General features: G+C 45.9%; 1 protein-coding gene across 1 annotated transcript; it reads right to left on the bottom strand.

Moving 5' to 3' along the window:
- Positions 1–7,676: 7,676 nt before the first annotated feature.
- On the bottom strand, positions 7,677–8,512 carry LOC142091755 (olfactory receptor 10A4-like). Its single transcript, XM_075171129.1, is given in 2 exon segments — positions 7,677–8,233; positions 8,236–8,512. Coding segments are annotated over 2 exon segments (834 nt in total).
- Positions 8,513–16,468: the final 7,956 nt, after the last annotated feature.

Genomic DNA, 16,468 nt, shown 5'->3' with positions numbered 1-16,468 from the left:
TCTCAACCACTCATTCGCGACAGAAAGACGTGTGTTATCTCTTTTTGACAGAGTTTTATTTGTTTGTTTAATTAATTAATGTCTAGTGGGGAAAATGTACAAACAGGGAATACTACATTGTCTGTTTCTGTCAATAGATCTTTTCCATTGGCTGATTATTGACTCTTAAAGAAGTACAATATAAAATGAGTTTCTTAGATGTTATTAGGATCAGGATTTTATATTAAGATCAGGAGCACAAGTAGTGTTTTCCTCAATCCCTTCAGTGGCAGGGCGGAACACTGAAGGGAACAGGAAAACTCATCGGATCAACACGTGGCTCAAGGGCTGGTGCCATTGGCGAAATTTTGGCTTCTTTGACCACGGGGAGGTTTACACGGCACCGGGCCTGCTGGCGACGGACGGAGTTCAGCTGTCTCACAGGGGGAAAAGGATTCTCGCGTATGAGTTGGCGGGGCTCATCGAGAGGGCTTTAAACTAGGTTCGAAGGGAGAAGGGGATAAAAACCAGGCTCACTAGAGAAGAGCCTAGGGACCGCACGCCAATGTCGGGGGAGAAATCGGCAGCCCAGCTCAAGTGCATCTACACCAATGCAGGCAGCATGGGCAGCAAAGAGGAGGAGCTGGAAGCCATTGTGCAGCGGGGTAGCTATGACTTAGTCGTCATCATGGAAACATGGTGGGATGAGTCTCAAGGTTGGAGTGCTGCCATGGATGGCTATAAGCTCTTCAGAAGGGACAGGCGAGGAAGGAGAGGCGGTGGGGTAGCCCTGTATGTTAGGGAGTGCTTCGACTGTCTAGAGCTCGATGGTAGTGATGACGAGGTCGAGTGCTTGTGGATAAGGATGAGGGGGAAGGCCAACAAGGCAAATATCCTGCTGGGAGTCTGTTATAGACCACCTAGCCAGGATGAGGAGGCAGATGAAGTATTCTATCAGAGGCTGGCAGAAGTCTCCCAGTCGCTAGCCCTTGTTCTCATGGGGGACTTCAACTTTCCGGATGTCTGCTGGAAATACAACACAGAAATACAACAGGGGAGGTGCCTCGCTTGACCTGCTGTTCACGAACAGAGAAGGACTGGTGGGAGATGTGGTGGTCGGAGGCCGTCTTGGGCTTGGCGACCATGAAATGACAGAATTCTCGATACTTAGTGAAGTAAGGAGGGGGGTCAGCAAAACCGCTACCATGGACTTCCAGAGGGCAGACTTTGGGCTGCTCAGGACACTGGTCGAGAGGGTCCCTTGGGAGACAGTCCTGAAGGGCAAAGGGGTCCAGGAAGGCTGGACGTTCTTCAAGAAGGAAGTCTTAAAGGCGCAGGAGCGGGCTGTCCCCATGTGCCGCAAGAAGAACAGGCAGGGAAGGCGACCAGCCTGGCTGAACGGGGAGCTCTGGCTGGGACTCAGGAAAAAAAGGAGAGTTTATCACCTGTGGAAGAAGGGGCAGGCAACTCAAGAAGAGTACAGGGATCTCGTTAGGTCATGCAGAGAGGAAATTAGAAAGGCAAAAGCCCAGCTAGAACTCAACCTGGCCACTGTCGTGACAGGCAACAAAAAATGTTTTTACAAGTATATTAGTGACAAAAAGAGAGCCAAGGAGAATCTCCATCCTTTATTGGATGCAGGGGGAAACGTTGCTACCGAGGACGAGGAAAAGGCTGAGGTACTTAATGCCTTCTTTGTCTCAGTCTTTAGTAGTCAGAGCAGTTATCCTCAGGGTACTCAGCCCCCTGAGCTGGAAGACAGGGACGGCGAGCAGGATAAACCCCCCATAATCCAAGAGGAAACAGTTAACGACCTGCTACGCCACCTGGACGATCACAAGTCTATGGGGCTGGATGGGATCCACCCAAGGGTGCTGAGGGAGCTGGCGGAGGAGCTTGCCGAGCTGCTTTCCATCATTTACCAGCAGTCCTGGTTAGCAGGGGAGGTGTCAGACGACAAGAGGCTTGCCAATGTGACGCCCAAATACAAGAAGGGCTGGAAGGAGGATCCAGGGAACTACAGGCGGGTCAGCCTGACCTCAGTGCAGGGGAAGATTATGGAGCAGTGCGTTTTGAGGGCGCTCACAAGCCATGTGCGGGACAACCAGGGGATCAGGCCCAGCCAGCACGGGTTCATGGAAGGCAGGTCCTGCTTCACCAACCTGATCTCCTTCTATGACCAGGTGACCCGCCTCGTGGATGAGGGAAAGGCTGTGGATGTGGTCTACCTGGGCTTCAGTAAAGGCTTTGACACTGTCTCCCACAGCATTCTCCTAGAGAAGCTGGCGGCTCACGGCCTAGACAGGTACACTCTTCGCTGGGTAAAAAACTGGCTGGACGGCCGAGCCCAGAGAGTTGTGGTGAATGGAGTTAAAACCAGTTGGCGGCCGGTCACGAGCGGTGTTCCCCAGGGCTCACAGTTTTGGGGCCGGTCTTGTTCAATATCTTTATCAATGATCTGGGCGAGGGGATCGAGTGCTCCCTCAAGAAGTTTGCAGATGACACCAAGTTGGGCGGGAGTGTTGATCTGCTCGAGGGTAGGAAGGCTCTGCAGAGGGACCTGGACAGGCTGGATCGATGGGCCGAGGCCAACTGTATGAGATTCAACAAGGCCAAGTGCCGGGTCCTGCACTTCGGCCACAACAACCCCATGCAACGCTACAGGCTTGGGGAAGAGTGGCTGGAAAGCTGCCCGGAGGAAAAGGACCTGGGGGTGCTGATTGACAGCCGGCTGAACATGAGCTGGCAGTGTGCCCAGGTAGCCAAGAAGGCCAACGGCATCCTGGCCTGTATCAGAACTAGTGTGGCCAGCAGGAGTAGGGAGGTGATCGTGCCCCTGTACTCGGCACTGGTGAGGCCGCACCTCGAATCCTGTGTTCAGTTCTGGACCCCTCACTACAAGAAGGACATGGAGGTGCTGGAGCGTGTCCAGAGAAGGGCAATGAAGCTGGTGAAGGGTCTGCAGCACAAGTCTGATGAGGAGCGGCTGAGGGAACTGGGGTTGTTTAGCCTGGAGAAGAGGAGGCTGAGGGGAGACCTCATTGCGCTCTACAACTGCCTGAAAGGAGGTTGTAGCGAGGTGGGGGTCGGTCTCTTCTCCCAAGTAACAAGCGATAGGACGAGAGGAAATGGCCTCAAGTTGCGCCAAGGGAGGTTTAGATTGGACATTAGGAGAAATTTCTTTACTGAAAGAGTGGTCAGGCCTTGGAACAGGCTGCCCAGGGAAGTGGTTGAGTCACCATCCCTGGAAGTATTTAAAAGACATGTAGATGAGGCGCTTAGGGACATGGTTTAGTGGGGATGGTGGTGTTGGGTTGACGGTTGGACTTGATGATCTTAGAGGTCTTTTCCAACCTTAATGATTCTATGATTCTATGATTCCATGATTTACACACTTGTGAGAGGGAAGAGTGTTAATCTAATGTAAAACAGACGTCAGCAATGTGTGCATGTATATCTATACTAGGCTGCCTAGACCATGAACATGGGCAGTTCATGAAAATAAACAGTCATTTGTAGAATGTGGGTCATTGGACAGTTCAAACATCATCCTCATGGAATCAGATAATTATAGAATCATAGTTTAGATGTTATGTCTATGACATGTGTCAGTCAAATGATGTCCTAGAAGTTCTTTTCCTCTCTGCTGCCTATGAGGAGATTTTAACTCAGCTGCAGATGTCTGCCTATAGGTAGTTGCATTTGATCAGATTAATGCCATCCATGTAATATTCTCACCTAATTGACAAAATTCCCTACAAGGCAAAATGTCTGCATCAACCTTGATGGATGAGAAAAGAAAGATTTCTTCTCTGCCAAGGTTTAGTAGTTAGTGTTCTGAAGTCCTGTCAAGTTTTCTTGGCCTTGCAAGAATGAAACGTTGTTCATCTGATGAAGAAGAATCACATGCCTCACTTAGTCTGATGATTTAAAATATGTGTCATCTCCAAATACCACAATCAAAAAGACAAAATTAATTGTTAGCTTGAAAGTATCACTTTTGCTTATGAAATCAATAGCCTGTTACAAAGTTGAAGTAAAATTTTATTTTACTGAAATTTTGTGTCTGCCTAGGAAAGGGGCTCACCAGTGTCTGGACTGCATGGAAGATGCAGAATTTATACAAGTAAAGCAGGATTCATGTCATCTAATATAGGATAGCTACAATGTACATGTTTCTCAAGTCTTCTTTTATAGGTAGTGAAGAGAGGTCCCTTAGGGAGCCATTATTTTAATTCAAAAATTTGCAGTTAAGAGAGGCCACATAACTAGCTCTCTGCATGTTCTCATTTCTGTATAATGTCTCGAGATAAATTTAGATTTCTAAATCTGAAATTAGATGTAGAGTTAGGCAGATGAGTGTTACACTCAGTTTCATATGGAGTCACAACACAGTTAATAGTATAAATAGTTTTCACACAACCATAAGTCTTTCAGAATCCAAGGTCAAAAACATTACAAAATGTTTCCATGCTATTTTACTGTTTCTTTCTGTGTGCCCCCCTCCCGCTTCCCTTCCCCGGAATTGTGCGACATGTACTTTTTAAAGATGTAAAAAAGAGCAAAAGAGAACTGAGAATAAACATTTAAAAACAACCCAACCCTCTGTCATTGTCCCCCTGCTGGATGAGCCTTATAATGCTTGTCTATTGCATTTTGAAAAAGAAGAGCACACAAAAAGGCACAGTATATGTCTGACAAGTATATGTCAGATAAATAAAATGGATTAACATTGTTACAATCTGTTTCAGAGGAGGAGATCACAAGAATTATATTACTTATGACGTAGAGAGTATTTTTTTCTCGGCATGTGGTCTGTAACCCACTTTTTCAACATACTTCATATTTTGGACCACCATTGTCTTGGTGTCTTCTGTAGAAAACCTACTGAAAATAATGGTACCCTGCATAAGTTCTGTTCATCATATATCACAAACTAGTTCTCTGCAGTCTTTGCAGATTACTGTTGGAGTCCATGCGTCAGTCTGTCATTCGCTAGCATAGAGTGGGCACACCCCCTGCATAACACTTACCTCCGATATCTCTGGGGAAAAAAAGGAGGTATGTTCTGTCTGTAACAGGAGTTCAGATTATTAGTTCATGCAGAGTCACGTTTCAGTGCCTGGATATAGGCATCTTAATCCCAAACCGAATTGCAGACAGATGTGATACTGCTGTAATTCAGACACAAATAAACAAGCGAGAGCTGGGTTTGCATTTGTTCCTGTCTGAATTGCCCCCCATAGTCATACCTCTGCACCGCAGCCTGCCAGAACACAACCTGATAATATGATGCTTCTAAGGGTAGGTGGGAGGTGAGAGCATCTGCTTCATTAGGGTTATCTGATCAAGGACCTTTTCAATGCAAAAGGCGACAATAAGTAGCGGGAGAAGAGATAAACAAGAAGACAGAGACACAACCCTGGTGGACAAGAGGTAACGGAGACAATGGCAGAGACCGCAAGTCGCCAGCAGCTAATTAACGGGCCATTAAGAAACTCCAGGCACAGCTTTGGAGAGGCCCCCATGGACTTTTAGCGCATCAAGCTGGACCAGCCAGCACGTAAGGGACCGTGGGGTGGGATCAGAGGCCAGGATCCAGTCGGGGTACCAGGCAGGCAGAGGTGCCGTGCTGATGCTTGGGGGATCCGCGAGTGTGCGTGTGCTTGTGAACCCAGCGAATGTCACCTGTGTGCCTGCACTAGTGACCTCCTGTCTCTGCGAGCCCCGGAGGAGGAGGAGACAGGGCTGCCTGTGCTTGCGTGTGGTGTGGGTCCTGTGTGTGGCTGCTTTTGACAGCAGAGCCTTGGCTGTGGCAGTCTGTGTGACTGGCCGTGTCAGCCTCCTCTGCGTGTGTCTGTCTGGGCATGTCCGTGTGTCTCCGGGATAGGTGCTCGCCTTCGCCTCTGGCTGAACCTGCGGAGGGGAAAGTGGCGGCTGCGTCCCTCAGACTGGTCAGAGATCCCGGGTCCCTGGGAACTGGGCTGGGCTGCTGGAGGCGGCGGCCACTCCTAATACCCCTTTACAACCTCTGCACTCATCTTGACTGCAGACCATTGCACATCAAGGAGTTAGCGCAGGCTGTAGCGCTGTGCTACGTGGCACATCCAGTGTGGTCTTCAGGTGCGTGTTGTGCTGCAGAAATCCCCTGGCTGCAGGATAAACTCAGCAGCTCATTTTAACGGAGGAGCCTGTGGGCAGCTCCCACTTGTACGGGCGCTTACACCACCTCCGTGGCCTTGCCTTTATCTAACAGAGCAGCAAGAAGTTCTCATGTGAAAATCCTTTCTGTTGGTCAGTAGAAATGATGAATATAATTGTTTTCTTTTTAAAAAATCCTATACTAACGCAAATGACCAAAATGGAGCAGCCCTCCCATTGACGGGACATACATGGCATGCTGTGTGTTGATCAGACGCCCATTTGATGCTTCACAACCTGGGGCTCCCGGTATCTGAAGTGATGCAGCTTTATCTATACTATCCTCTCCTCTCTAGTGTTAGCTCTAATAAATAGCTTCTTAAATGATACTTGACACAGTCTGTGTGTCCGTCTTACTGGGATCATGATGACCTAGCAACTCCTGGTGCAAAACAACCTCCTATGCTTCTCCCAGCTTAATGACTAATTTCACATCCACTACCTTAGTGTAGCAAAGAAAACGAGAAGAGTGAAGAGGTAAACTAGGATCCCATGAATCCTCCAGATGGGTACATACCACAACCAGAGGAAAAAAGGAAAAATAAATGAAGTTTTAACCTTCCTTTTTAAAATGACAGATCTCAAACCAACTTCCTATGACCACCCATTTCCTTAACACTCAAGTAGCTTCTTCCATTCCACAATCAACCTTTTAGTTGCACAAAAAGGGACATTGTTTTCATCTGCTCTCAGTTCAGAAGCCTTAGATATGTTTACATAACCTTATTGTTTTGACTTCACACACAAACAGCATACAGCAATGGAGATGTCTAAGTGATAGTTTGTCTCTTACTACAGCAGAAATCTAGTTTAGAACATGTAAACTCTGTTTTTACTTTGCCTGTTTCACTCCATTCAATACCAGTGGAGAATAGGGTTATCAGCCCAGCCATAGTTCTTTACGTTCAAGATATTTGAAGGAAAGCAAATCATTATGCCTTCAGGCCTTCACATAAGCTTTCTTCACAGAATAGAGCTGAAGAGCTCATCTGGGAAATATCTTAATCAGACCTCACCAGAAGACTAATGTCTTAGATATTTGTGGGGTGCTTCTTACTAGGTCCACTATCCTCTTCTCTGATAATTTCTTGCCCTCATCACTGTGTAATTATTTTTAGATAAGCTCCACAGAAATGTTTTCACAATATTCAGAGAATATTGTGACTTTCATCTTACCATAGGTAGGCAGATCTGCAAAGTACAGAACAATTTCTGTGTGGACGGACAGAACATAAAGGATACAGTAGCATGGAATTCACTTGATCTGTATGCCAAACCTACCTTAAAATGACATGAAAAATAATCTGGAAAATACCTCTTAAAAAAACCAACCAAACAAACCCCAAAATAAAAATGAAATTATCTGGAGGATTGACTCAGAGCTACAAGGTAGATATGAATTTTTGGTAAGTGATGGCAAGTCATGTTGTCCTTGCAGTAATGCACACAATATCAAAGCTACTGCTAGGTTTAATTTCATATACTTCATAAACATGTCACATATTTATATCTTTGGCTATCAGCCTTTTCAAGGCTTGTTTCACCTCTTTGTTCCTCAAGCTGTAAATCAAGGGGTTCATCATTGGAGACATCAGTGTGTAAGACAGAGAAAGCAGTTTGTTACTGCTGCTTGAATAAAAAGCTTTGGGTCTCAAGTAGGTCACAATGCCAGATCCGTAAAACAGAGTGACCACCACCAGATGAGATGAGCAGGTAGAGAATGTTTTTCTCTTGCCCCCAGCTGACGGCATCTTGAAGGTGGTGTGCAGTATCTGGACATATGACACAACTATGAGTAAGAAGGGGACCATGATGAAGAGGACAGCTATTATGTAGGTGGTGATTTCATTCTTGTAGGTGTCCACACAAGCCAACTTCAGCAGAGGCAGCAGATCGCAGAAGAAGTGATTGATTCTGTTGGGCCCACAATATGGGAGGGTAAAGATGAAAGTTGTCTGTCCTGAGGCCACCAAGACCCCAATAAGCCAAGATACAGCTGACAGCAGGAAGCACTTATTCCAGCTCATCATGGTCGTGTACCGCAGGGGATCCATATGGCCACATAGCAATCGTAGGCCATGGCAGACAGCAGACGACATTCTGTGATCCCTAAGAGGGTGAAGGCGTACATCTGTGTGGCACAGCCCAGAAAGGATATGCCCTTCCTTTGTGTGACGAAGTTCACCAGCATCTTGGGGACTCTGGATGTAGTGTAGCCAATCTCCAGGAAGGACAAGTTCTTGAGGAAAAGATACATGGGGGAGTGAAGGGCAGCATCTACCATAGTGATCATAATGATGAGGATGTTTCCCACCAAAGTACTGAGGTACATGAGCAGTACCAGACAAAAGAGACACCCACACTTTGCAACTCCTTTTAAACCACATCCATTTGCACCTGATTTAGCTATAAAGAAGGTAAACGCTCTGGTCAGGGAAAGCGCATAAGTCAGTGCACTCAGCTGTTTCTCATCTTCATTGGCAAATAAGTGTTTTTTCCCTGATTAATTGTTTGCTGTGACGAATTCATATGAAGATATCCTAAAGTGTGGACTTACACACTGACAGTGTGGTTGCCTTGAATTGTGGCTGTAGGTGAAAAATGAAATTAAAGGAGGCGTTTTTCTTTGCTGGTGTGTGTGGCAGAGGTACAAGTCCTTTTGTTCTTGGCCCAACAATATCAGTGAACACGCAGTAGAGCACAAAATCAGTGAACATGTAGTGAATATGCAGTTCCTTTGGAAAACAGCACAGAGGATGTTTAGCATGTCAGTTATCAAATGCAAAAACATTTGTAAAATGTTTCTATCTTCTTGTGGCAAGCCGCACAACTCTGCCAGTCTGTGTGTGTAATGACAGCTCTTTGTCATGAAAACATTTTTTTCATGGTGCTTTGGCACTCCACACCACAGGTATGGCAAATATGCTAGAGCCAGGGTCCATGAAGTAGTAGCTTCAGCACATCCAGTGCCCACAACCAAGATCCTTGAATTCCAGCTGGAATTCCAACATGAGTATCAGCATTCAAAAGGCATTATTCTGGGTTTAAGGAAATAGCGTTTTCCACAGAATGCTCTTGCTGAGTTAGCAGTTTGGTAGCACATAATCACACAGAATCATTGATATTTGAAGGGACCTCTTGCTATCATCTAGACCAACCTCCTCTGCTCAGGCAGTGTGTTATGGGTTAATCCCAACAGGCAGCTAAGCACCACGCAGCTGCTCGCTGACTTCCCCCTCAGTGGGACGGGGGAGAGAATCGGAAGGGTAAAAGTGCAAAAACCTGTGGGTTGAGAGAAAGACAGTTTAACAGGTAAAGCAAAAGCTGCACATGCAAGCAAAGCAAAATAAGGAATTGTTTCACTACTTCCCATTAGCAGGCAGGCATTTAGACCTTTCCAGGAAAACAGGGCTTCATTATGCACGACAGTTACTTGGGAAAACAAACATCATAACTCCAAACATCCTCCCCTTCCTCCTTCTTTCCCCCAGCTTTTATTGCTGAGCGTGACATCATATGGTATGGAACATCCCTTTGGTCAATTGAGGTCAGCTGTCCTCGTTGTGTCCCTGTCGTGGTTTAACCCCAGCCAGAAATTAAACACCACGCAGCCGGAACCAGGACAGTCCCCTCCCAGCTTCTTGTGCACCCCCAGCCTACTCGCTGGCAGGGCAATGTGAGAAAAAGAAAAGGCTTTGATGCTGTGGAAGCACTGTTCAGCAATAGCTAAAACATTGTGTGTTATCAATACTGTTTTGGTCATAAAAGGCAGTACCATACGAACTGCTATGAAAAAAAATTAACTCCACCCCAGTCAAACCGACTGCAGTCTCCACCCCTTATTCCATACCATTTACATCATACTCAGGACCCACATTATCCAATACACCCTCATTAATCACCACCCCCTTTCCTGTCCGTTGATTTATACATAGATATCATTCCCTTAGTCTATCGGCCACCCCTGTAAAATGTCCGTAACATGTCCATAAATTGGCCACTGAGTTCATTTAGTCCACGGCTTGAATTCTGTGTGTTATGACAGTTGCTCAGGTCAGAGAGTCGGTGTGTTCTGTGGACTTGTTAGTCACCAAAGCCAGCTCAGATTGGGTCACTGCTGCACTTGCCCTGCTTCTTGTGAGGCTAGTCGTCTGTTCTATTGGGTGGTTCCTGCTATGGTACTTCCTGTAACATGCAACTCAAATCATGGGTTACAACTTAAAAGTATATCCGTTACAATTTCCAGCCCTGCCCCCTTTGGACCAGGCCACAGGGTTTATCATTGCAATGAACTCCTCCCCTTGCCCCTGCTCTGGCGTGGGCTTATCCACGGAATACAGTCCCTTAGGGGTCTGCCTTCTCCAGTGTGGCCTTTTAGATGGGCCACAGTCTCTTCAGGGGCACACCTGCTGCAGCTTGGACTTACCCACAGCCACAGACGCTTTGAGGTGTACTTGCTCCGGCATGGACTTATCCATGGCCACAGACACTTCAAGGTGTACTTGCTCCAACATGGACTTAGCCACAGGTCACAGTCCCTTCGACTCGAGTTCACACTGGAGTTCCAGCCTGTCCAGTACAGCAGCACAGGAACAGCAGCGATGCCTTGGCTATCTGCCATGCCAGGCTGTTAGCAAAATGTTCCCAGGCACAGCAGAGTAACATGATAAGCAGTACAGCAAACAGCAAAAGAATCCACTAACAAGCACGGGAGCCTGCCAATTAATAGCTGAACAGCTATACATTTGGTCTAGCACACTCCAACCAAATCCAATGTTATCTTGAACCCTTTGAGCTCAATGCTGGGCACCAAAAAGAATTTTTGTGGGTTAACCCTGGTAGGTAGCTAAGCACCACACAGCGCTCGCTCACTCACCCCAGTGGAATGGGGGAGAGAATCGGAAGGGTAAAAGTGCAAAAACTCATGGGTTGAGATAAAGACAGTTTAATAGGTAAAACAAAAGCTGCATGTGCAAGCAAAATAAGGAATTCTTGACACTGTGCAGACACTGTTCAGTGATAATTAGAGCATCATTGTGTTATCAACACTGTTTTGGTCACAAATCCACAACAGCACCATGCAAGCTACTGTGAAGAAAATTAACTCTCTCCTAGACAAAAGCAGTACACAGGGTCAGCTCAAACAAGTTGCCCAGGTCCTTGTCCAAGTAGGACTGAATATCTTCACAGATGGAGACTCCACAGTTTCTCTGGGTGACCTGTTCTAGTGTCCAACCACCCCCACAGTAAAAACAGAAAGTGTTTTCTTGTGTTTACATTGCATTTCCTGGGTTTTAATTCAGTCTGAACACAAGAAAACACACGAAAAAACTTGCAAGTTAAAGATTTCCAGGACAGCTCAGAGGAGGCTGTTGTTTTTTTTTTTTTTTAACATCACAGATATACTGGTTCAATCCACGTTACTACAGACACATTCTTTGACTGGGATTGTGCAGTACACTGTGGGACAAAGCCAAATATGGCTGCCATTAGGAACAAGCTGTAACTCATCTATTTAATAAACAATTAGGTTTAAACATGATACACAGAAAATGCAGAAGAATGAACAAGCCAGAAATACAGAAAAAGAAAGAAGTTAGAAAAGCCAGTACCATGAGCAAGCCAGAGCCCAGCAGTAGCTCACATCTGGTTCATACAGACAGACACCCTCCCCTTGTGCAGAGGCACTCCAGTTTTACCAGCATTGTTTGTAAGTCTCTGACCATCGGACTTTTCTTCATCTCTTTCTTGGTTCCTTTAGTATTCCTCTTCCATTGTCAAAAGCAAAAATTATAGTGGTTCTTTTTTCCCTTTTAATGTGTTTATTTAGAACTTATCTAATTCTTTATCATCTGTCATACTGCCTGGTTAGCTATTCGTCATGGAAAGCCTCTCTCTCTCTTCCTCCTTCATCCCTTATTCTTCCTCTTTGTTATTTTTAGATCTTTTTTTTATTTTTAGAATTTCTTTGCAAACACCAATGCCTCCATCTCAGACAATTTTAAAGTGAGTCTCTTCAGGCCTTCAGAAACTCAGGCCATCTTATTCTCACCAATATGTTTAAAATGTGCCACATGATTCCCTCCCCAAGAGCACCTTTTTGGTTCTTTTGACTGTATAGGAACTTAGAGAGGTAGCTGAGGTGGAGAAATCTACATTACAGTTGTCCAGAGCACAGTATGAAGACTAACACCAAATGGCCAAAATACCATTTATAGCGATTCATAAATTTGTTGTCTTGTACTGAAGGGAAAAAACCCTCGCATTCAGAACTCCTTTGTATGAGAGGAAGACACAAGCCATTTTATCTCTTGCAGAATCTTCCCACTGTTGTTGGATACATTCAGCCCTCCTTCTCAAGAAGATCTTTGATGACTCCTCTGGGAAGAACATGTGAAAGGTGGGAAACCTCTTTCTGTATTCTTCTCTTTTATCTAGAAAAAACGTAGACAAAATATGTAAGTAAATGCCAAACAGAAAACTACAAAATCATTCAAGAAAAGCACGGACTTGAGGAAAACATTAATCCCTACAGATCTGCAAGTTTCACATCCAAGTTCTTTATCACATTAAGATCCTGCTGCAGTCAGCGAAGAGAGAGGAGATCAGTCAGGGTCTGGAGGTGCCTCTTTCGTCACCTGCTTAACCAGTTGTCTGAGAGAGGGGAATAAATCTCTCTCTGGACCTGCTTGTTCCTCACCAATAACTATAAAGGGAAGCGGTGGTAAATATCCCAGACTTGGTTACTCTGGCTTCTAAATGTAATGCCGCCCCAACTCCTCTTTAGTAGAAGTGATGTAGTAGGTACAGTATCTACTATTCAATACTGCTTGCTTCTGTAATTTTACTGTTCGCTTCTGTAATTCTAAACAATGAAGACTTGTTGCTTAGAAATTAGGTAACTAGCAGGTGTTGTGTTTGCAGGTGTGTAGAATTGTAACCAGTCTAAATTGTGTATCCTGGAAGCATCGTTAGGCTCTAGTGAAGAATAACCTTGGAAACTATAAACAAACGTGGTCCAAGCATGGCTCAGGGACAAATTGCGACCCTATAAGGTAAAGAGGAAATAAGTTCATGAAGAGTTCACTACCCTGCTGACCACCAGAGACCACTCGAGACCCTCAAGAAGACCCTAAAGGCTTTAGTGCGTATGTGTTTAAGATGATGTAATATTATAATTAGTTCTCGGAAATGTAATGAATATGTAAAAGAGAAATTTAAAATATGTATGAGAAGCATGGATATAAACAGAAAGGTGACTAGACCAGGTGTGCTTGATTTGTGGCAAGGCCAGGCCTGAATAAAACAATCTCTCTCCTGAGCGTGTGGAATTGGTTACTTGCACGCCGGGCACGAATCCGCTTTTCGGACAACAGAAGGACCACAATTTAATTACACTGATTTACAGAACAAACCAAGACGACTGTAAAATCCTTATAGCTCAGGACGTCGCCTATCTGAGAGGGTGAGCACATTAATGTCTGTGCAAACTTCTCTCCATCATACATAGAGCCTGCTCTATTCCTTTTCTTCTGTGTCCATTTGCGGCAGCAGTGCTGAGTAATGAAGGTCTCTGAAATGCATGGCACTGGAAGTTGAGAATGCGAAATGCAAATATACAGAGACAAAATTGCACAGAGTACGTGTTACCAGAACAATTCACGTTGTTGAAGAGTGGAAAGTGCATGACTGTAGGGCATGACTTGTCTTCTCAGAAGATACAGCAATCAGAAGGGTTGTTCTCATCCATTTCCTGATCCTCTATCTTGGGAAATGGGATACTGTTTGTCCAGCAGTATGTAGCTGTTTTCTTGATAGTCTGGGACACAGAGAAATTGTACGCATTTTTCAGTTTGTTTGCTTGTTTGTGAACTCCTAGAATAAATCAGTCCTATCTCCAGTAATAAAATTGATTGCTACAAAACAATGATGATTAGTTTCTTAGACTATACCTAATTGTAAAGTATAATGATTCCCCAAGCATTCTCTGAGGAACAGACTAAGTCTAGAATATAAAAGAAAATCAAGTCACTTCTAGCAAGAACCTTTGTTTAACAAAGTACAGCTACACCCAGAAAGGCCATGTAGCTGACTTCCCAGCTTAACCTTGGAATGGTGTCATCGCTATGGACCTGCCCAGTGATCACTGGACTGGTTACCCTCAGCAGACCCGATCCTTACCTGTCACCAGTCCTGATCCATACTGACTTGCCAAATTGACCTCGGACCTGCCTCATCACAGCAAACTTGCCTGATGATTCCGACCGTTGGTTGAACCTGACTGCCATCTCCAAGCCTGCCCTGTTTGACTCGCTTGGATCCTGTGAAACTGGGCACTGGCTGGCAAGGCCCTGCCCTGCCTGCTCTGTTATCACACCTGGCTCCCTTTCCCTTAGGAGCGTCTGGCCCTTGGCAGTTAGCTCAGGCCTTCCTGAGCCTGTGCCAAGCACCATGGAGCCTGGCCCACACCTGCGCAGGACCTTGCCGCTATGACTCCTCTTGAGGGACAAGCCTGGCCCAGGGCTCCGATATCCCCACGCTGCCAACCTACCACCCATTCCCAGGCACCTGAGCGATGTCCTTCCTCAAACCTGCCAGCCCGCCAAGGCTCGCCAGGGGCAGCTCAGAGAACCCCCTGTCCCACCCTCTTCACTCTCAGTCCAGCCTGCACCCCGGCCTGAACACCCCTACCCAACCCCAAATCTCTCGTGCCATGTCCCCTTCCCAGTTGCCAGTCCCTGCTCTAGCTCTGTGTCCCCTGAAATAGTCCTCTGACAACACCACAATGAAATCGCTCTACAGCAAGGCCCTTCTGAACCCAGACCTCCCACACATGAGGACACACTGTGCTGGGATGGAAGGCTACTGTCAGGGTCCTGAACGCACTTAATAGGCCCTAATGGTCCTGGGGCCTCCCAGGACCCTTCCCATTGGCCCAGGGGTCTCACTGATGTTGTACAAGTAGCAGTGTTCAGCTCAGCCACAGATGTGCCTGGCCGTGGACTCCATTGATCCACACCCCGACCCGTGGACTGACTTCCCAGCTTGACCCTGGACCTGCCTTTTCACCATGGACTTGCCTGATAATCTGGACTCCTGACTGACCTTGTCTGCCATCCTCGGACTGCCCTGCTTGTCTCTCTCCGGTGCTGCAGGGCTGGACCCTGGCTGGTGAAGCCCCTGCCCTGCTGGTCATGTTATTGAGCCTGGTTCCCTGCCCTTAGGGAGGACCTGGCCCTCGCTGCTCCTTGACAATCTTATTTCTAGTCAGACAGAAATGGGCACTTGAAGAGATCAGTTAATCTATTTTCAACGCCTACTGTAAGATGCCCAAAGGAGCCAGAGCCTCCGCATGCAGCTGCCTCCACTGTCCCTAAAGTGAACACGGCTGAAAATACCCAGAGAAGCAGCAATTTGAATATCCCAGCACATTTTAAATTCTCACAAGACACTAAACTTCATCAACTTGAGTCAACCTCCAAAAGAAATTCCAAATCAAATACTATGCTAGGAAGGAACGCAAACTACAGCAAGGAATGGTGATAGTTTTGTATAGTGTCCTTCCCTCACCTAATTCCCCCAACAATATGAAAGAATCCAATGTCAACATCATGTGTCCTCACCCTGCTCAACAGCACGAGGTTCTCTTTGATAATGTCATCAACTGCCCTTAAGGAATGAGTAATGTCACTTACAGGCAGAAAAATCCGAGTTAGCCCTAAGGAAAAAAGGGAGGATACGAAATTTGTGAGCTTTCCCCCTGACGCACCCTTGATAGCCTGACAGCTTGATAACCTTGGTAGGTTACCATACAATACCTATAAACAAGACAAAAATGGCTCACATTCTACAAGTATCTGTTTCTCCAACTGCCTAGAAAAGAAGCCCAAACAATGCGATGATCAGCGTACCAACCTGCCAGAATCTGTTCAGACATTTCTTTGAAAATTGCTTTGACAATGATTGTAATGCATTTCTGCAGTCTCCAACCCAATGACGCAAAAGGAGGTTCTCCAAAGCCATAGCCACACACGTACCTCAAAAGGATCTCCAGAGCTGAAACCAAAGGAAATGATCAGATCTGTTCACCGCTGTGCTCGAAGGACCAGAGGATAGGCAGGATTTATTGCCAGGCCAGCATCAATCAACGAGATGATTTTGGTTTTGACCAAAAGGGTCAGAGGGCTGAATGTTAGCTAATCAAATGAAAAAAAAAAGAGATTTCATAAGACATATATAAACATATATATATATATGACCAGCCCCAAAAGAGTCCATTGGTCTTCAC

Source organism: Calonectris borealis, chromosome 22 (genome assembly GCF_964195595.1).
Source record: "Calonectris borealis chromosome 22, bCalBor7.hap1.2, whole genome shotgun sequence".
Classification (NCBI taxonomy): Eukaryota; Metazoa; Chordata; class Aves; order Procellariiformes; family Procellariidae; genus Calonectris; species Calonectris borealis.
This window is presented reverse-complemented; position numbering and strand designations above follow the sequence as displayed.